This window comes from Entelurus aequoreus, linkage group LG04 (genome assembly GCF_033978785.1).
Source record: "Entelurus aequoreus isolate RoL-2023_Sb linkage group LG04, RoL_Eaeq_v1.1, whole genome shotgun sequence".
Taxonomy (NCBI): Eukaryota; Metazoa; Chordata; class Actinopteri; order Syngnathiformes; family Syngnathidae; genus Entelurus; species Entelurus aequoreus.
The window spans coordinates 71,632,570-71,654,968 of NC_084734.1; the positions used below are offsets into that span (position 1 = coordinate 71,632,570).

Below are 22,399 nucleotides of genomic sequence, written 5' to 3' on the forward strand. Positions count from 1 at the left end.
ATGTGAAGTGAAGTGAAGTGAAGGGCAGGGCCAGGTTAAGGAATGCAGACCAGGCATCCCTCAGGTATGGAAACAAAATATTTGTTGGAAGTGGTTCAAACCTGACATCTTATCCCTCGAACTGGTGCGACTGGTATTTTAGAATGAGGAAACACTCTTCAACGTCTCTGTATAAGAGGACAGGTTATGGCAGTTGGTACAAATGGTTTTGAAAGGTTAAAAATATCCGCTTGCCGATGAACCATTGTTGGGTTACCTGATATGTTTTGTGCAAAGGAAGAGTGGTGACGGAGGGAAGCGAGGAAGGCTTTAGCCTTGTCCTAAAGAAATGATGGGAGGAGTTAGTCCTCAGTCAGAGACATGCCATGTGGGACAGCCCCGTGTGTGGTGTTTAAAGGCAAATACACTCAGACGTCTACACATTCTGATTCTCTGCTATTTCTCCTGTGAGTTTTCGGCGACGTAAAGGAGTGATGGTAGCCGTCAGGAACATCCTGCTGAAGCACACATGTTGTGTCAGCCACAGAGCAATGGACTGAGAGTGGACCAAGAGAGAGGTGAGAGTTGTTTTTTTAAACCTGTTTTCAACATCTTGCTGACCCTTGTACTTGCCATAAACTGGAGGAGCCGCCACACAGGAAGTAGATTTCAAGTACACCAGTAAGACATGTTCTGAAAACTGTTTTATAATGAACATGTTTAAAGTCAGATAGTAGAAGACGCTACAATTCAGCTGTGTTTGTTTGCAGTACAAATGTGGGACTCTCTCTGCAGGGAACTCGGTCCAAGACACAAAGGCATGCAAGGGAGCTAACAGGGGGTGAGTCTAAAATTAAAGACCCGTTCTCTCATATTACTAAACCACATATTTGAAATGTACAAACCCACATCAGACACAAAACACACCTTGCTGCAAACTGTTCATTTGAACACAGCCAGAGACAGCATGTGTTTCTTGTTAGGTTGCTTTCATGGAGGATATTAGGTTAACTCACTCATGGTATGCAGACACTTTTAAAGCTTTACACGCTGTTTCTGTGACTGAACTCTTTCAGTGACATGACACTTTATTGACACTGTCCATAATGTGCTGCCGCACACAGGAGGAAGAGTTTTGATGCCCCAGCTGTCAGGAATGTGCAGCTCGAGCCATAGTTGTTCTATATAGAGGATATGGTGACTTTTCTACATCACAAGTCCCATTTTGGCCTTTGTTACATGTGTTTGGTTTGTGTGCGCTGTTGCCCACCAGTGTCCCATGTCTAGCTTCTGGTCACTCACAAAACAAGCATGTGACCTTGTCTGATTTGAGCAATGCTTTTTATTAGATTAGATATAATTGGTTACACTGGGAGGAACAGGCAAAATAGCATCCATAACATAACAACTCCAACTTGTTTACAGCTTTCATTCTCACAAGATGCACACATTCAGTCAATCAAAGTTTATTCATATAGCCCTTAATCACAAGTGTCTCAAAGGGCTGCACAAGCCACAATGACATCCTCGGCTCAGATCCCACATCAGGGCAAGACAAAACTCAACCCAATGGGAACTACGAGAAACCTTGGAGGGGACTGCAGACATGGGGACCCCCGCTCTGGGCGACCGGTGCAATTGATGTCGAGTGGATCTAGTTAATAATGTGAGAGTCCAGTCCATAGTAGGACCAGCAGGGAATCATCTTGAATGGAGACAAGTTAGCAGCGCAGAGACGTCCCCAACTGATGCACAGATGAGTGGTTCACCCCGGGTCCCGACTTTGAACAGCTAGCGCTCATCTGTGGTCACCTGATAACCTCTCCACGCAGGAGAGGGGGGCAGAGCAAAAAGAGATGGCAGATCAACTGGTCTAAAAGGGGGGCCTATTTAAAGGCTAGAGTATACAAATGAGTTTTAAGATGGGATTTCAATGCTTCTACTGAGGTAGCATCTCTAACTGTTACCGGGAGGGCATTCCAGAGTGCTGGAGCCCAAATAGAAAACGCTCTATAGCCCGCAGACTTTTTTTGGGCTCTGGGAATCACTAATAAGCCGGAGTTCTTAGAAAGCAGATTTCTTGCCGGGACATATGGTACAATACAATCAGCAAGATAGGATGGAGCTAGACCGTTTAGTATGAGTCATGAGTGTTCAGCCCTCAGAAAGCAAAGATGACATTACTGCAGGTTTCAGCCTCTTTGACCATAAAGGACAAAGGAGGGGGAAAACTTGTGTTTCTGTGATCAGTAATTAAAGGCCATACAATCCTAGAGGCTAAAGCAGGGGTCTCAAACTCAATTTACTGGAGGTTGACTTGTGGTGAAACTAGGCCACAGGAGGTATTCACTTTAGAATCACGTTTTAACCACGTGATTAATTGAGTTTGAGTTTATTGAAAACTTGTCAAAATTGATAACTACTTCTATCAGAAGCTATGGTAGACTGTAAGACATTATTATAAATGTAAAATGTAATTGAATTTGTAATTTAATTTCATATTTTGACACTGTTGCGTTCCCCGGGAAATGGTCAGAGACAATTCCGCTTGCTTATAGGAAGTTGCTCTTTGTGTTAACCAATGTGTGTTTGTTTGGTTGTATTTTTTGTCTTTGCACCGTTATCTTAATTACAGTTCATTCTAGTAGGATTTAAGATAATATAATTACACTAATCTTTGAGTTTAAGTAGAGGGCCATGAAATATGGGACCGAGAGCTGCCCCAGTTGTCAATCTGTTGTTTGACAACCCTGGCCTAAAGAATGGTCAGGGATCTCAAGAGTCAGATACTTTTTTGGGATGTTTTAAGAATGAGTCACAGTCAAATTTAAAATGGTCGGGGTTAAAGTATGTGAGGATGAAGGTAATACTACACAGATATAGTTTAATATTACCGGATTAACCCTAGCAGGACTATGGTCTATTTAAAAAAAAAGTTAACAGTCATGGAGCTTCTTATAGCAATATTTACAAAAACAAGTCAATATAGTCTCAAAATGCCGCATACAGAAAAATTAAGCAGCATCGATCCATCATTATCTACCACTTGTCCCTTTTGGGGTCGTGGGGTTGGGGACTGAAGCCTATTCCATCTGCACTAGGGCGGAAGGCAGGGTACACACCGGACAAGTCGCCACTTCATCACAGGGCCAACAAAAACCAACAGACAAGCATTCACACTCACACACTGAGGCCCAGCATTCTCTATGTATTTTTAAATTTTGTAAAAAGGCAAATAATATTGTTCTACATAACATATATTTAAAGTCAAATCTTTTTATTATTTTGTTATTATGAGTATTTTCAAAACCTTTTTATCTTTACATTTACCGATGTTTTGTTTAATGTGTTCAATGGTGTGCAGCACACCAATAAAAAAAATACAAAAAACAAACAAACAAAAAACAAAAAAACGAGCTGTGGGCCACAAATGGCTGCACTTTGTAACACCCCTGATCCAAATTACCGCATTTGTCGGACTATAAAGCCCACTTAAAATCCTTTAATTTTCTCAAAAATCGACAATGCGCCTTATAACCCGGTGCGCCTAATGTACGGAATAATTCTGGTTGTGCTTACTGACCTCAAAGCAATTTTTTTGGTACATGGTGTAATAATAAGTGTGACCCATAAGAGATACGTGTAGACTGCAATATGACGCCAGTAAACAACACCGACACTTTAACTGTTCCATTGAAAATAAAGAACATTACACACGGCACTCAAAACTCTGTCAAAATGTTTTAGTATGACTTTGAAGCCGCACCGCTGGATGGATTGTCGGCCCATTTCCAGCGTTGTTGCACTAGTGAGCCACGGATGAAAAGATGCTGCCTGAATAGACCCGCTCATCGGCAGTGCGCTTTATAATCCGGTGCGCCCTATGGTCCAGAAAATATGGTAAAGAAAAACCATTTAAGAGATCAATTGTATTTTGCCATAATTATACTGGCTTCATTTATTTTGTCTGTAAAACAACATAGTCATAAAATCAGAATTTTTTTAAAATTTTCTTTCCGGTGTATTAAAATTATTTTTCTTTGTTTTATCAATCGATAATACACAACATTATATCAATATGAAGTTATTGATAATTGTTGAGATCGATAGGTCGTTAGTTGAAACCCATACTCATACCAAAGACTATAACAATGGGACCCATTACCTCCCTGCTTGGCACTCAGCATCAAGGGTTGGAATTGGGGAATAAATCACCAAAAATGATTCCTAATATGATGTTTATTTATTACTCCATACTACTTTTTAACTATTTAAAAAAAAAAAAAAAGGATCCTGATTAAAAAAAAAAAGTTTTTTTATAAGGCAGTGGTCCCCAAACTTTTTTGCATCACGGACCGGTTTAATGTAGGCATTATTTTCAGGGACCGGCTTTCCACTCGTGCCAGATAAATACAGCAAAAATAAGTGCATGAAAAATACAACTCACTATAACGTTGAATTAGTGGGAGCCCTGGACGTGTTTCTTTTCAATGAAATGCAGATGGAAATCAGCCTTTGGCTACAATCTGTCACATTTATATTGTATATGTTCATTAATGTGCATTGTATCATATCACAAAGTTATAACAAATATTACAAATGGCAACAAGGAGTTTTATTGTACATCTACAGTATAAACAAGCTTATTTATTGGTGTGTCTAGTGGGAAAGTTAAGTCGGAGAAAAGGCAGTCGTTTACAAATTATTTAATGTTTCCCTGCGGCCTGGTAGCAAATGCGCCACGGACCGGTACCGGTCCCCGGACCGGTGGTTCGGGACCACTTTTATAAGGCATATTTTCATTGAAAATGCATTTTTTAACAGTGTGTTTTAAAAACATAAATCCATTAATAAAAATGACTTCTGGGTGTATTATATTGATCAACTGATTCAGAATTGGATGTTTATTTGGCACTCAGCATCAAGGGTTGGAATTGGGGGTTAAATCACCAAAATGATTTCCGAGCGCGGCCACCGCTGCTGCTCACTGCTCTCCTCACCTCCCAGGTTGTGGAACAAGGGGATGGGTCAAATGTAGAGGGTAATTTCACGACACCTAGTGTGTGTGTGTGACTATCAGTGGTACTTTAAAGGCGTACTGAAATGCGATTTTCTTATTTAAACGGGGATAGCAGGTCCATTCTATGTGTCATACTTGATCATTTCACGATATTGCCATATTTTTGCTGAAAGGATTTAGTAGAGAACATCGACGATAAAGTTTGCAACTTTTGGTCGCTGATAAAAAAGCCTTGCCTGTACCGGAAGTAGCAGACGATATGCGCGTAACGTCACCGGTTGTGGAGCTCCTCACATCTGCACATTGTTTAGTGAAGTGAAGTGAATTACATTTATATAGCGCTTTTTCTCAAGTGACTCAAAGCGCTTTACATAGTGAAACCCAATATCTAAGTTACATTCAAACCAGTGTGGGTGGCACTGGGAGCAGGTGGGTAAAGTGTCTTGCCCAAGGACACAACGGCAGTGACTAGGATGGCGGAAGCGGGGATCGAACCTGCAACCCTCAAGTTGCTGGCACGGCCGCTCTACCAACCGAGCTATACCGCCCCCCAATCATGGCCACCAGCAGCGAGAGCGATTCGGACCGAGAAAGCGACGATTTCCCCATTAATTTGAGCGAGGATGAAAGATTTGTGGATGAGGAAAGTGAGAGTGAAGGACATGCCACAAATTAATCCCGCATAACAAACACCTCCACCCTCCCGTCCATATAACCCGCCAATACAACTCAAACACCCGCACAACACACTCAATCCCACAGCCCAAAGTACCGTTCACCTCCCCAAAGTTCATACAGCACATATATTTCCCCAAAGTCCCCAAAGTTACGTACGTGACATGCACATAGCGGCACGCACGTACGGGCAAGCGATCAAATGTTTGGAAGCCGCAGCTGCGTACTCACGGTACCGCGTATCCAACTCAAAGTCCTCCTGGTAAGAGTCTCTGTTGTCCCAGTTCTCCACAGGCCAATGGTAAAGCTTGACTGTCATCTTTCGGGAATGTAAACAATGAAACACCGGCTACGTGTTTGTGTTGCTGCAGCCGGCCGCTAATACACCGCTTCCCACCTACAGCTTTCTTCTTTGCTGTCTCCATTGTTCATTGAACAAATTGCAAAAGATTCACCAACACAGATGTCCAGAATACTGTGGAATTTTGCGATGAAAATAGACGACTTAATAGCTGGCCACCATGGTGTCCCAAAATGTCCTCTACAATCCTTGACGTCACGCGCAAACGTCATCATACCGAGACGTTTTCAGCAGGATATTTCGCGGGAAATTTAAAATTGCACTTTAGTAATCTAACCCGGCCGTATTGGCATGTGTTGCAATGTTAAGATTTCATCATTGATATATAAACTATCAGACTGCGTGGTCGGTAGTAGTGGGTTTCAGTAGGCCTTTAAACTATGTAAATCAATTGAATTAATTTCCACATCATCGTTACACTTCTTTATCTGCTTCTCCTGGCGTGGTGCAGCGTGACGCTGTCCTCGTGCTGATGTCATGTCGTACCGTACCTTTGTTCCTCATCACAGCAGAGGGCAGAGAGATTTGAGATAAGTGATGTACTCTATAGCAAGGCTGCTCTCCCCCTTCTTTTCCTGTCCCTTCATGGCATTGCCTCACTGCAGGTCAGCAATTATCACACACAGTGTTTATTGTGACACACATTCTGTGCATATTTTGCCAGTCGGCCCCCCCCACACAAGCATGCGTGCACACACAACAAGACAGGGGGGGGAATCTCTGTCAAGGCCTTCCCCCTACACACTCATACCAACTGGAAAGTGCTGTGTGCACTCATACATTGACTGGGCAGGAGAGAGAGAGAGAGAGAGAGAGAGAGAGAGAGAGAGAGAGAGAGAGAGAGAGAGGCTAGTGGGTGGAGATGGATGGAGACAGAAAGAGACGGTGGGACTGCGGAGTGAAAGCCAGACCGGAGGAGATGCAGCTTGTAAAGAAGGGACACTCAACATTGACTGGTGAGAGGAGAGAAAGAACGAGTGAGCGGGATAAGTGCAGACATAGGAAAGGGAAGCGGGCCTGTCCAACACAGGGAGGAAGAGTGTGAGTTGTTGTTCCAGGGGCAGAAGGGAACTGATGGGATGGCACTGATCCCCGGGAGCTGCAGCTTCCTGGGCCAAATGGCGTCTTGTTGCTGCAGACCGCTGCTCAACTCCTCCTGCTGTGGACCCCTCATCAAATTCTGCCTCTCCTCCTTCACAGGTCGGTCCCCGAGCCGCCCGCCCCGTGCTGCCTCAGCACTGTCATGACTAGTAGTGGAGCGTAGCTCAATGTGCATCATGGGTAACACACTAAGTCAAGAAGGTAACACTGTGTGTTTCCGTGTTGTAGAAAGCATGTGGGTGTTGCAAGCCTGACCCCGGCGCTCCTGTCTTTTGTGTCCGAGGGTGGAAGAGAATGGGCGCTTGTCCTCTCTGACATCATGTCATGTTGCATTGTTTGGCCAAGTTGTGCGCTCTATTGTTCCGTTTTGAATGCTTGGCAGGATGCATTAGCACTGACACAGCATGTTGAGAAAGAAGCAAAGTGCAGTGGGTTACCGTGTTTTGTTGTGTCTAAAAAAAAAACGTGTGCACGCTCAGGACTGAGGTGCTTTTGGAGGATTATCTGACATCACCTTGTGTGTGCGTGTGTGTGTGTCTTTGCCAAGCCCGTGTGTGCACAGTGCCATCCTAAGACCCTTTACTAACTTTGTGTATTTGGACTCCCCTGGCCGTCTGTCCCCTGGCTAGGTAGCAACATGGTGCGTTTATATCAAAACTTTGAAGAATGTGATTCCTCCAGCACTGATTTGTTCCCCTTCACAGACATCTCTCCTGCTGAGCTGGATGCCCTGTGGAGGGAGCCATCATACACTCTCGGGGGGACCAATGACCACTTCTCAGGAAATGACATCATGACTGAAGGTGCAGAACTGATTGCATGTTGCCTATGCCCTAATCCATTTAAAAATATATATGTGATGTGTTGCACTTCTTCCCTTCCCTGTGGTACAAACTTTAGCGTCCACCTCACTTTCAGACAAGATAATACTGTACATGCATCACTCCAGCACAGACAGATGTTTCCTACTTCTTAGGGTCCTTTTTTTTTTACAATGGAACCTTTGAAATGGAACTTGCTGAATTCCGTGATACTAATTAACATTACTTTAAGTCAAGGGTCCCCAAACCTTTTGACTCGGGGGCCGCCCTGGGTTATATATATATATACACACATGTATATATGTATATGTGTATATATATATAGAGTATATATATATATGTGTGTGTGTATATATATATATATATATGTGTGTGTATATGTACGTATACAGTATATATATATATATATATATATATATATATATATATATATATATATATATATATATATATATATATATATATATATATATATATATATATATATATATATATATATATATAGTATATGTGTATATACATATGTTAAAGTTAAAGTACCAATGATTGTCACACACACACTAGGTGTGGCGAAATTATTCTCTGCATTTGACCCATCACCCTTTTTCACCCCCTGGGAGGTGAGGGGAGCAGTGAGCAGCAGCGGTGGCCACGCCCGGGAATAATTTTTGGTGATTTAACCCCCAATTCCAACCCTTGATCCTGAGTGCCAAGCAGGGAGGTAATGGGTCTCATTTTTATAGTCTTTGGTATGACTTATATATGTATATATATATACACTACCGTTCAAAAGTTTGGGGTCACCCAAACAATTTTGTGGAATAGCCTTCATTTCCAAGAACAAGAATAGACTGTCGAGTTTCAGATGAAAGTTCTATTTTTCTGGCCATTTTGAACGTTCAATTGACCCCACAAATGTGATGCTCCAGAAACTCAATCTGCTCAAAGGAAGGTCAGTTTTGTAGCTTCTGTAACGAGCTAAACTGTTTTCAGATGTGTGAACATGATTGCACAAGGGTTTTCTAATCATCAATTAGCCTTCTGAGCCAATGAGCAAACACATTGTACCATTAGAACACTGGAGTGATAGTTGCTGGAAATGGGCCTCTATACACCTATGTAGATATTGCACCAAAAACCAGACTTTTGCAGCTAGAATAGTCATTTACCACATTAACAATGTATAGAGTGTATTTCTTTAAAGTTAAGACTAGTTTAAAGTTATCTTTATTGAAAAGTACAGTGCTTTTCCTTCAAAAATGACATTTCAATGTGACCCCAAACTTTTGAACGGTAGTATATATATATATATATATATATATATATATATATATATATATATATATATATATATATATATATATATATATATATATATATAATCCTTGCGCACTAATTGACTGAAAGAATGCGCATTTTGTCGATGATGTCACGTTATCGATGGTAAAATGCCTTTTCAGACAATATGATTTGCCTGAGCGGCTAGGAGATGGCGAGAGTAACAAGCGGTAGAAAATGGATTAGATAAGATATATTTAGAAAAAGAAAAAATAATAATTTTTTTCTTGTTTTTAAACTTGGGACTTCCTGCGGGCCGTAGTCTGGGGACCCCTGTTTTAAGTAATTTTATAGGTAATTATGTTAATTAATAACCATTGCACAAAAAAAACTAAATAATACAAATCCTTTGATGATAACAAATGAGCAGACCCTCCGGGCAAATTCAATACATCCAAACAAAATATGCGCTGCCTTGCAACTTCCCCGCACATTGTGACAAATCACTCTCATTTTTGCCAATGGAATTTGTCTCAGAGCAAAAGCTCAAACTAACACGTCAACTACAGAACCATTCAAATGCCATCATTGTTTACTTTGACAGAGATGTCTCTAATCTTCTCTCATCTACCTACAAAAATCATCGCTCCAACGGTTCCCCCTATGTTCTCAACAAAAGCAGGATTGACTACACACCGTGTGTATTTGCATATCGAAGGTTTCTTGATGTAGATTGTGGTGTGATGAGTTCTTTGGTACATTAATGCATTGGTGGGTCAAAAGGTAGATTTAGTATTCCATACGGTAGTGGATGGGGAGCCAGTGCAGTTTCCGGAGAATAGGGGTAATGTGTTCATACTTGTGGACCCTCATCATAATCCTGGCAGGACTGTTGTGGATGTGTTGACGTTTTTGAAGGCTCCTTTGAGGGATCCCGAATAGGAGTGCATTGCAGTAATCGAGCCTGGTGGAGACAAAGGGGTCTGGACCAGCTTTTTCAGCATCAATGAGGGAGATAGAGGGGCAGAGTATAGGAATATTCCTGAGGTGAAGAAATGCAATTTTGCAGAGGTGATGGACATGGGTATGAAATGACAGATGGGGGTCAAATTCGACTCCCTGATTTGTAACAGAGGGGGAGCGGTTAATGGAGTGGCCAGAAAAAGTGATGCAGTTTAAAGGGGAGAAGCGGAGTTGGTGAGCAGTACCAATTTGGATGGCTTATGTTTTTTGTTTAGTTGGAGAAAGTTGGAAATCCACACCTCTATCTCCTCCAGACAGGAGATGAGCGCTGATGGGGATGCTGGGTCCAATCTCACATAGAGCTGTGTCTCATCAGCAGAGCAGTTGAATGAGACTCAATGCATTCTGATGATGTGACCCAGGGGGAGCATGTAGATATCAAAGAGGGTCGGACCAAGGACGGACCCTTGTGGGGGCCCCGCAGGTGATGGTATGGGGCTGTGATTTAGCGTCCCCCAGGGCCTGCACATACTCAGCCCTATCTGTGAGATAGGAGTCGAACCAATCCAGAGCTGTGCCAACAATGTGCTGGAGACAATGAACAGGAGCATTATGGTCAATTGTGTCTAAGGTAGCATTAAGGTCCAGATGGTAATTGGTGACTCTGACCAGGGCTGTTTGTACTATGCATGAGGCCCGTAAACCCGATTGGAATTTTTAACAGACACTGAACTTGGAACACCCCCTTTTAGAACCTCGATGTACAAACTTCACAAGATGTAGTTTCTCTTTAAAAATATCCTTCTTGAAAATGGCCTTGCAAATATATGTGTTGTCTTGTCTAATCATAAAAGATGCAGACGAGGCGTGCTGGCTGACTTCTTAAAGTTTACTCCACACCGGCATGTCTACATTTAACAACCTAAACGGGGCTGCTGCGCATGCTCTCCACTACTGTGGCATGCTGGGTAATGGAGTTCTTATGTTACCTGGCTCATACATCACTGATCTGCCTTAGGCCATCTAGAAGGCTTTACTGACAACAACTTGTGATCTGATTGGCTATGGCAACTGTCTATTACTGTATGTTCCCGTTCAATTACAGTGCACAGACGCCAGCTGAAGGCTCTAGGCCAGGGGTGTCCAAAGTGCGGCCCAGGGGCCATTTGCGGCCCGCAGCTAATTGTTTACCGGCCCGCCACACATTCTGGAAATACTATTGTAAAAATAAAAAAGAACATTAAAAAAAGTGGAATGAGGTGAAATCTAACGAGAAAAAGTTGCAATGTTGACACAAAAGCTGCCATGCAGGCTGTTTTTTTTTTCTTTTGTCTTTCTTCATGTTTCTTTTTTTGCCATTGCTCAAAAAAAAAAAAAAAAAGACAAAAAATCCATGTTATAATGAATTATTTTCAGGGCTCCAATTACTTCAAATATTTCACTTTAAAATGTTTTATGTGGTAAATATTGCATATATTGTGTAGTAGCTATATAAAACATCAAAGTATTCTTTGACAAAAGTGCATAAAACAAACAAAATAATAGTTCCAGCATAAAATCGACAGATATATCTGAAGTTGATCTCGTAACTTAAGTGTTGAAAGTAAAAGAAAAACCTAATAAAAATGTATCACTTTATGAGTGGGGCACCTTTTGGATCCCAAATATATTTAGTGATTTTTTATTTATCTTTTTACTGTGATTACTCTAAAATATGAAATAATTAAAATCAATGGTGTTCTGCATTATTGATCTTTTAGGGCTCGTATTACTAAATACTGCATATTTCAGTTTTACTATAAAAAAACTAAGTTGTTTTTGACAGAAAAGCCATAAAACATTTTTTTTAATTTGTATTACTTTATATCAACTCGAAGTTGATATAGAGATTTACTGTAAGCGTTAAATAATTTAAAAAAATAAATAATCTGACTTATTTTTAACATTTTAATGACTGAGACCCTTTAAGGTAAAGTAAATAAAAAATGCATATATTTTGTTATGGTTTGAAAATGAAAAATATCAAAATGGCCCCCACATGCTCTAATTTTTCCGTGTGCGGCCCTGGGTGGAAAAAGTTTGGACACCCCTGCTCTAGGCAGTCTACAAATGTAGCTTACCACCACCAGGTGTGAATGAATGATGGGTTCCCACTTCTCTGTGAGCGCTTTGAGTATCTAATAATAGAAAAGCATGATATAAAATCTAATCCATTATTATTATTATTATTATTATTATTATTTGGTACAGCATGACAATATAAGCTAGCTGAATTCTGATTGGATAAAAACTCTATAAACTAAAAACAACAGCGCTGGAAGGAGCATAATATGACATGAATACTTTTAGATATTTAGGGAAAGTAAATAAAAAGATACTTTTATCTTTAATTATGATCATGATTTCTGGTTATGTTAGGCCAGCAGAGAAGGCCTTGCTGGCCCTGACGGCACACCACTGCTAAATACAAATACATTATTTAATGTGACCACCGGTTACAAAGTCATCGTTACAAAGAACCTTTACACTTCTATTTAAAACATTTATAAAATCCCCACCTGATACAACGTTATTGAAAAAAAGCACTTTAACATTTCTAATTCGAGCTTTGCACGGTTGTGAAAAAGTTGCATTCGTAAAAAAAATTCAGCAAAATCCTAAAGGGACTGATACAGGAAAGTGGAGAGGCTTAATAAAGGCTAGGACTTCACATTCACACAATTCAACATTCCAGAATATCATAAAAGTATAAAAAAACCAATAATCGTCATTATTGACGTGTTGCGGACATGGATAAACGTATCTTCACAAAACGGAATGCAGCTTACCTTGCATTCTACATTCGGTTCTTCTTCTTTGATCATAGATGTGAAGTTATTGTCCCGTTGTGATTGTGGGTTAGTGTCATCATGTGTCATCTATTGACACTTCCAGGAAAACCTTTGTGTTGTAATCGCAGCATACTTTGAACATCACCCTTGATAACTTCCTTGATAGCATTGTTTCCACACCTTCATCTTTATCAGACAAAAGTTCTAAATGAAGTTTGTGGCGCCTGGGGTGTGTCCAGGGTTGTGGTGGGGGCAGGGTCTGGTTGGTGTCAATAGGTTGTGTTCCCCTGACTTCACGTCCGGCTCATTTATTATACAAGGCTTGGGGAGGAGTATATTTATAGCTAGGATTCACTGAAATTGAAGTATTTCTTATATATATATATATATATATATATATATATATATATATATATATATATATATATATATATATATATATATATATATATATATATATATATATATATATATATATATACACGTATATATATATACACGTATATATATATATATATATATATATATATATATATATATATATATATATATATATATACACGTATATATATATATATATATATATATATATATATATATATATATATATATATATACATAAATAAAATAAATACTTGACTTTCAGTGAATTCTAGCTACAGTATATATATGTATTTTATTATATATATACATATAAATGAAATAAATATTTGAATTTCAGTGTTCATTTATTTACACATACACACATGACACTCCTCTCTACTCATTGTTGTATTTGAAAAGTGCAATGCTTTGCAGCCAGTAGCACAGCCTTTGAAGGAGCGTAGGTATGGGCAGTGTAATATTCTGGGTTGGAGTCAATAACCAGGCGAGGTGATGAAGTTACGTCTCTTTACTTCATACTTCAGAACCGACTCCCACACTTGCCGTCAGGGTGCGCACTACAACGTAAACCGTTGGCCAACCAAAAAGTAACCACAGAACACTATACGGTATAGTGTTCTGTGGTTACTTTTTGGTTGGCCAAGCGGACGTGACGACAGGCTGTCCTCACTCAGGTCCGCACAGACCTGGAGGGGGCGTGTCTTAAGTCCGGCTGGAAATCGGGAGACATTCGGGAGAATGGTTGTCCCGGGAGATTTTCGGGAGAGGCACTGAATTCGGGAGTCTCCCGGAAAATTCGGGAGGGTTGGCAAGTATGGAGGAGACCAATTTTTGAAGCTTTTCAGGTGGAATTCTTTCCCATTCTTGCTTGATGTACAGCTTAAGTTGTTTAACAGTCCGGGGGTCTCCGTTGTGCTATTTTAGGCTTCATAATGCACCACACATTTTCAATGGGAGACAGGTCTGGACGACAGGCAGGCCAGTCTAGTACCCGCACTCTTTTATTATGAAGCCACACTGTTGTAACACGTGGCTTGGCATTGGCTTGCTGAAATAAGCAGGGGCGTCCATGAAAAAGATGTTGCTTGGATGGCAACATATGTTGCTCCAAATCCTGTATGTACCTTTCAGCATTAATGGTGCCTTCACAGATGTGTAAGTTACCCATGCGTGATTTCTCCAGATTCTCTGAACCTTTTGATGATATTACGGACCATAGATGGTGAAATCCCTAAATTCCTTGCAATAGCTCGTTTAGAAATGTTGTTCTCAAACTGTTGGACAATTTGCTCACGCATTTGTTGACAAAGTGGTGACCCTCGCCCCATCCTTGTTTGTGAATGACTGAGCATTTCATGGAAGCTGCTTTTATACACAAGCATGGCACCCACCTGTTCCCAATTAGCCTGTTCACCTGTGGGATGTTCCAAATAAGTGTTTGATGAGCATTCCTCTACTTTCTCAGTCTTTTTTGCCACTTGTGCCAACCTTTTTGTTGCAGGCTTAAAATTCCAAATGAGCTAATATTTGCAAAGAATAACAATGTTTTCCAGTTCAAATATTAAGTATCTTGTCTTTGCAGTCTATCCAATTGAATATAGGTTGAAAAGGATTTGCAAATCCTTTAATTCTGTTTTTATTTACGATTTACACAACGTGCCAACTTCACTGGTTTTGGGGTTTGCATTATCTTGAAATAATTTGTATTGTATCTTGTTTCTGAGTTTTTACAATTTATTTTTGCTACGAGTGTTTTGTAAACCACCAAGTCGGCGAGTCAAAATAAAATAAATCAAACATAAGCAAAACCTAAAAGAGTTAAGCTTTTACCAAAGGCAGCAGTTATAAATGAAGCTTTCAGCACATACACCATGTTGGCGTCTATAGTTGTATTTTGATAACGGCGGGGAAAACCATGCATTCTCATAACGGCGCAACGACAATAAGGCAACAAACACGGCTGTAGATGAGAAGTTAAAAATCAGTAAATGCAACTTTACCCCAGCAAAAACGATGCATTATTTATCCGGGAGCGTCTTGATACCAATTTCCTTAACCAAGAAGTTGTAGGCCTTTGTGCTTTTCCAAGTTTTAATCTGTTTTGTCGTGTAGAATGACGTCTGGAGCACAAGATAATTCAACATGTCTGGTAACGCGTCAGACGGATAATCCTTGAGATTACTCGACACATCTTTTTTTGATAACGCACAGGGATAGATTACATTGCATAGTTTGCATTTTTTTGCTTGTATCTCCTTTTAGTGGTAAGATCTCGGCCCCTTGCGTACTTGCACACTGTTTGTGGCACGGTACCCGTGTTGGTTTGGTGGCCCACCACTTTGTTTACTTCCGTTCAAATGTCACGTGACTGAATACAGCCTGTATGACCTCATAGTGAAATTAGCATAACTGGCTAAAAAGCATGTTTTTTGGCTTTTTAAAGCTACAACATTTTTTAAACAGTACATAGATTTAAAGACAAAATGGTGTTATTAGTTAATAGTATCAACTGTGGCTTATTTTTGCTGCTTATTTTACTACTTGAATGCACTTTGCACACCCCTGGTTTATTGTCATATGTTATTCTGTACTCCTTGAATGTTGTAAGTTTAGTTTGGAAGTTAGGTCAACAATCCTTTAAGTTAGAAATGGAAAACTTTCAACTTGAGGTCGTTTATTAATAGTCTCCACAATGAAGTGGCAGTAAAACTGAACACACAAAGGAAAACATATTATTTTACATGTGAAGTACCCATGCCCATGCATGTATGAATCATGTTAAATGAATGAAACAATATTGGCATAAACTGCAAAAAAGCAATGCAGCTATACAGGATAAAGGTTGACACTAAATGCTAACATACAATGGACACGTCTATTGACAGGCTAACAAAAATTAGCGTTGCGATCATTGGAAATTGTTAAACCTTTAACAATATACATTTTAATGGAATCATTTCTACTTGCTTGAATGTATAGGAAACACTGGTTTATTATATGGACAGAAGTATTAAGGTTTCTAATTGTATCCCATTGGGTTGAGTTTTTTCTTGCCCTGATGTGGGATCTGAGCCGAGGATGTCGTTGTGGCTTGTGCAGCCCTTTGAGACACTTGTGATTAAGGGCTATATAAATAAACTTTGATTGATTGATTGAAGTATCGGGATAGCAAAGCATTACATCTGCGGGATTTAAGAGCAAATAACCAAAGCCTGACTATTTGATTGATTACATGTCTCGAGACGTGACCTCTTTGCATTGTATCTGTTCTGTGGTCTTCTTTAGGAGCAGGTGAGGATGATGATGGCCCCCTGGGGGAGTCGGGTGAAGGAGAGTTGGAGCCAGGGAACTACTGGAAGAGGAAAGAGGGTTTCCTTCGAGGAAGTCGGGTGACACTGGGAGAAAAATTCCCCTCAGGTATCAGTTGTTGATGTTTGAACCACAGTCTTTCAGCCGATACACCGTCTTTGGTCATGCTTACTGTAGCCTACTTAGAGACTGGTTTACCTTCTCAGCATGTTGGCTCCATCACACCCGTTGCTCCAGGTTCTTCTTTTCAAATGGAGTGTAATGGCCGCTGAAAGTCTAGTCAGCAGTCTAATCGCTTTGTTATTCCTCTCGGGACCGAGACGGTTCGCACAGAGCATTTCCTTGTAATATGAGCTACCGTAGAAAATCTTTAATGAACTTTTGAAAGTTTTCCGTTTGCTTACAGACAGTAAACCCTTCATTCATACGCTGATGTATAAAATAATGGGAGATACACTTTTTGGCTTTGAAACAGTATTTCTTTAAGGAAATTTGACATTATGTATCCTGTCTAGAAATTATGCTCTTTTTTACTGGACGGCGACGCTCCAGTGCGGATCCTGACCGGGCGCTCCAGGAGTCCCTGCGGACTCGACTCCGAGTGGTGGAGAGCAACAGCAAAGATGTCACCCAGTTATTTAAAGTAAGTGAAAATCAGACCTTTTAGACCAGTGGTTCTTAACCTGGGTTCGATCGAACCCTAGGGGTTCGGTGAGTCGGGCTCAGGGGTTCGGCGGAGGTCAAGACACACTCGACTCATCGTGTAAATAAAAACTTCTCTGTATCGGCGTATTACGGATACGGCAACAGCAGAAGTCACACTGATTTGCAGGTGTGTAATTTGTTGTGAGTTTATGCGCTGTGTTGGTTTTGTTGTTTGAACAAGGTGATGTTCATGGACAGTAGTTTTGTGCACCAGTAATAAAACATGGTACCACTTTAGTATGGGGAACATATTCACCATTAATTAGTTGCTTATTAACATGCAAATTAGTAACATATTGGCTCTTAACTAGTCAATATTAAATACTTATTAATACCTTATTTGGCATGGCCTTATTCTAACCCTGGCCCTAACTCTCTAACCCTAACCCTAACCCTAACCAAATAACTCTAAATTAACTCTTTGTTACTTAAAATATGTTCCCCTAGTGTCCAAAAAACTCTAAATTAAGTCTTTGTTATTTAGAATATGTTCCCCATACTAAAGTGTTACCAAAAACATAACTTTGTCTTGAATTTGAAAAAAAACACATCATTTTATTTTTCACTAAAGAAGGGTTCGGTGAATGCGCATGTGAAACTGGTGGGGTTCGGTACCGCCAACAAGGTTAAGAACCACTGTTTTAGACACTCTCACTCTTGACATTTTTGGATAGCACAATGAGTCATAATGTGCACAATATTATTATTACATAAGACACTGTGAAATTTGATTTTTATGCTAAGAATGACTTTGCTCTTGCAGGATCTGTCTGCACGTCTGGTGTCTGTCCATGCAGAGAAAGACAGCTTTGTACTCTCATTCAAAACTGTGGAAGAGATCTGGAAGTTTTCAACTTATTTAACATTAGGTAGGATTTTATTTATCTTGGTGTTCATCGTTTCGTTTTGCCATTCAGGCCGATATCATTGGCAGGGGCGTCGTAGCACCAAATTCTTGGCTCCCATACTCCTGAAGGGCCCCCTATCCCAGCCTAAACCTAACATCGCTGCCCCATACACACACACCTACTAAAAACGTATTGGATACATTTTTGTTGAAAGTAGATTTTTTAAAATACATACATGCTGGGAATGATATCTAGACTAGAAATAGAAAATAGACGAAACATTTTAAAAACACATGTACGGTATGTTCTTTTTACCGACAAAATCGTGCCAATAAATTCAATGTAAAGTGGCCAGATTATGAATTCAAACAGTCATATAACCTGTATTCACATTTCACATAAATAAAATGATAAGTCTGTCAAGTTTTCCTTTATGTCAGAGTGTAAAGATGATTCACATAAACATGATATTATTATTAGTGCATCTCTTGTGAGTTCTGACTCCAGCTGTCTTTAAAGCCTAGTGACGCCTCTGTTTCTAACTACATTTGAGGGTCCTTGAACGCACCACAGTTCCAGGCAGTGATGTTCAACTTTCTAGATGTATCATATGTTTACTATTACCACTTTATCCTTGTGCCAAAATGTCGGTGCTTTATGTGAATGCTTGAAGGGGAACTGCACTTTATTTGGAATTTTGCCTATAGTTCACAACCATTATGAGACTTATAAGAGAGACAATGAGACAATAAATGTATTTTTTTTCATTCTAAATATTAAATAAATGCGATCAAAAGTCTGCTTATAATGGAGACCATGGGAGCAGTTCTATTCCGCCCATAAAATCCTTAAAAAACATCCATACACTTCCAATGCGATTTTATATACACATATGTATATAGGTAATGTAGTAAAAGGCACATTTATAATAACATTTAATATTTACGTATTTTGATCATGTTAAGCATTAACGGCCTATTCATTTAAAAAACGCATCACAAAGTTTGCATTTTTTTTCTTCATCACTGATTATTACTCACTGCTGACTTCATGACTCAACAAACATAATAAAACATCACTTACTGTGCAATGCCTGCTGTCATTAGGATGCCGACTGCTAGGATGTTCATATATTCCCATTTAGAACAAGAATGACCATAATCCTCACACGGGTTTAAATAGTTTGTCTGCGTTAGCACTTATAATAACAATATCACTAATATTCAAGTCACGAAATGTAAATGGAGTATTGTTGGCGGTTTTTGAATTGTTATTTATTGGATTTTATGGGCGAAATAGAGGCGCTGCTATTGGCTCCGCTGTAAGCAGACTTTTATTTATGTTTATTTGCAAGTTAGAATGCATTGGAAAAAAAAATCCGTTGTCATAATGATTGTGAACGATAGGCAAAATTCCAAAAAAGTGCAGTCCCCTTTAAAGGTGAGCTTTGATGTTGTTATTACATCCGTGTTAAATAAAAATTTTTCCAAGCTACGTTTGCTCCATCCAGGTGGAACAAAGTATTTAGCATTTTTAATAGGGGGTGTTTTAGACATTCCTCATTTGATTCAAGCAACCTTGTTAGGTTATATTTGTTTTATCTTAATATTTATGTCATCCCTTTTTAATGACTTATAAACTACAATTGTCAAATGTTATGGGTCCAAGTACAACATCCCCACTTTACCTTATTTGTTGACACCCCTGATCTTTGGTAATTGTTGTGAATTTTAACTACATGGTAGGTTATGTGGCTCGCTGCTTGGAGAACTTCCTGTGTGATCAGTCCTTCTGGCTGGCCCCCAAACTGCTCAGTGACTTGGAGATAAACGTGACAGTGGATGAGGATCAACTGGCCACTCTCTACCTGGCACTTTTACCTCAGGAAGGTAAGAAATGTTTCAATTGAAACTGCTTGAAAAACATTGGATGAACAGCAGATATTTGATTATTAACACTGGGATTAAATTTGGTGGAATCAAATAAATACACCTGGAGTTCAAAATCTATTGTTCAGGTGGAACTTATACTTTTGAGATGTGCATTGATTCATTTTCTATTTAAAGCTGCTGTATGTTACGATTAGAACTGCAATCATTATGACCCGCCCTCTTCCTCGATGTTTAAATCAAACTTGGATTTAATTTGATGGATGTTTTGTACAGAAGCAAATTCATGGGAAATATATGTTTTGTGCAAAATAACACATTTAACATATTTAAAACATAAATGTGCTGACGCACCTCTGATAGGGATACAATCCCAGCACAATTGTATAGCAGTCTGGGGAAATGTGCCATTGTATTTTTATCGGTGACAAAAGTGCCCTGTCATTCATTAATGGGGCCCCCCACGGGACCCCCCACGGATCGCGGGGCCCCAACGCACAGCACCTGATTTGCATATAGGGAGGGGCAGCCCTGGCAGTATTCAATTTAAATTGAAAAGTAACCACAGTTAAAGCTTGCTTAATATAATAGTATTCTAGAACAGTGGTTCTCATGTTTTCTCACCAAGTACTACCTTAGAAAAAACTTGGCTCTCCAAGTACCACCATAATGACCAACATCAACATACTGTAGTGTAGTAGGCCTAAGTATTCATTAAAAACAGGGCAGATGTAACAATCAGCCTTAGTGGGAGTAGGACCCCCAATGTCACGATCCGTTGCCCGGATCATGTTTTGTTTAGTCTTTGACTCACTCGGTTCCTGTTTTGAGCACCCCTTGGTTTGTGTTTTGGTTGCTACGGGTGAAGGTTGGTTTCACCTGCCTCTGATTAGTGTTTGGCACGCTCACCTGCTGCCGGGCACTAATCAGAGAGCTACTTATTCCTGTTTTTCACCACACACTGTCTGGCTTTCTTATTTGCGTCCATGCAACAGTTACGACGTCTACTTATGGATTCCTGAGCTATTTAAGCTTTGCCATTTTTTTTCTTGTTAGCTATTCCATTAGCTTCCCGTGCTACCGGCACACTGTACTTTTGTATTTTGAATGATTTATGGACATTAAATAATTTCCTTACCTGCACTTTGCCTCCGGAGTTCCATCTGCTTCTTGGGAGAACGATCCACGCATCAACATGACACCCAACACAAACACGAAAAGAAATAGGAATAATGACCAAAGGCACTCTCAAAAAGGAGTGGGATATACAACTGAGGATGCACACAAAAGGTGTGGAGAAACAGAAGTCGCACACAAAAAAGTGTGGAGAGAAACAAATTAAAAGTCTCATGAAAGAGGAGCGTGAGTGGAGCCAGAGTGGAGGAGGTGAACACAACTGGAGGGTTATAGCATCAAGAATGGTGCCGAGTGAATGGACTGGAGAGCATAAGTAGTCCGGGGGAAATCAGTATTAGGTTTGCGTGAAGGTGGCTCATAACAGATGTTTTATTTAACAAGTATATTGAATATTTTTGGCCACTGTAACATTACACACAGTTTGAAGATTAACACTATGTTTGAATATATAGTAAAATAAAACAGTGTGATTCTTTGGCCTACCACTAGATCGAGCCGGGGTACCACTGGTGGTACACATGACACAGTTTGAGAATTAACTGTTTTTGAAGTTTGCTTTTGCAGCAAAAAAAAAAAAAATTGAAACAGATATCACCTTTTTAAACTCCTGTTCTTTTTTTGACAAAATAAAACTGCAATGCTGCCATACTTTAATGAGATTGAATTAGACCGTATGGATTTGGTTTCCACCATCCATAATTTTCCAAGCAGTAAATCAGCAGTTTTGCTGATGCCAAATATCTATGAAGGGATTTTATTGACCACAGGAGAGCTAAAAAGCTTTTTACATGTTAGGAAAGATGGTGTCTAATGCTGAGTATCTTATCATGCGCCTAATGATACATTGCTACAGGATCCTTCTTTGCTAAAGCACTCTACACAAGAGTTGAGGAGGATGATGAAGAACAGCTGTCTTTCAAAAAGAACGATCTGCTAATGGTGAAAGACACAGGACAGGATGACATGTGGGAGGGTACAGTGCTCTCCACCGGACACCACGGACTAGTGCCTATTGATGGCACTCAGCCGTTGCCCTACCCTTTCTACCAGTGAGACCTTTTTTACTATAGAAGCACACTGACACAATTCATATCATGT

The 22,399-nt window shown here is 39.9% G+C and overlaps 1 protein-coding gene across 1 annotated transcript in view; it reads left to right on the top strand.

Moving 5' to 3' along the window:
• Positions 1-6,874: 6,874 nt before the first annotated feature.
• LOC133648998 (SH3 domain and tetratricopeptide repeat-containing protein 2-like) overlaps positions 6,875-22,399 on the top strand; it is a 38,849-nt gene continuing 23,324 nt past the window's right edge. Inside the window, 7 exon segments of the mRNA XM_062045645.1 lie at positions 6,875-7,235; positions 7,841-7,939; positions 16,699-16,830; positions 17,238-17,365; positions 18,191-18,296; positions 20,021-20,164; positions 22,155-22,350. Coding sequence (XP_061901629.1) covers positions 7,115-7,235; positions 7,841-7,939; positions 16,699-16,830; positions 17,238-17,365; positions 18,191-18,296; positions 20,021-20,164; positions 22,155-22,350 — 926 coding nt within the window. The 5' untranslated portion in view covers positions 6,875-7,114.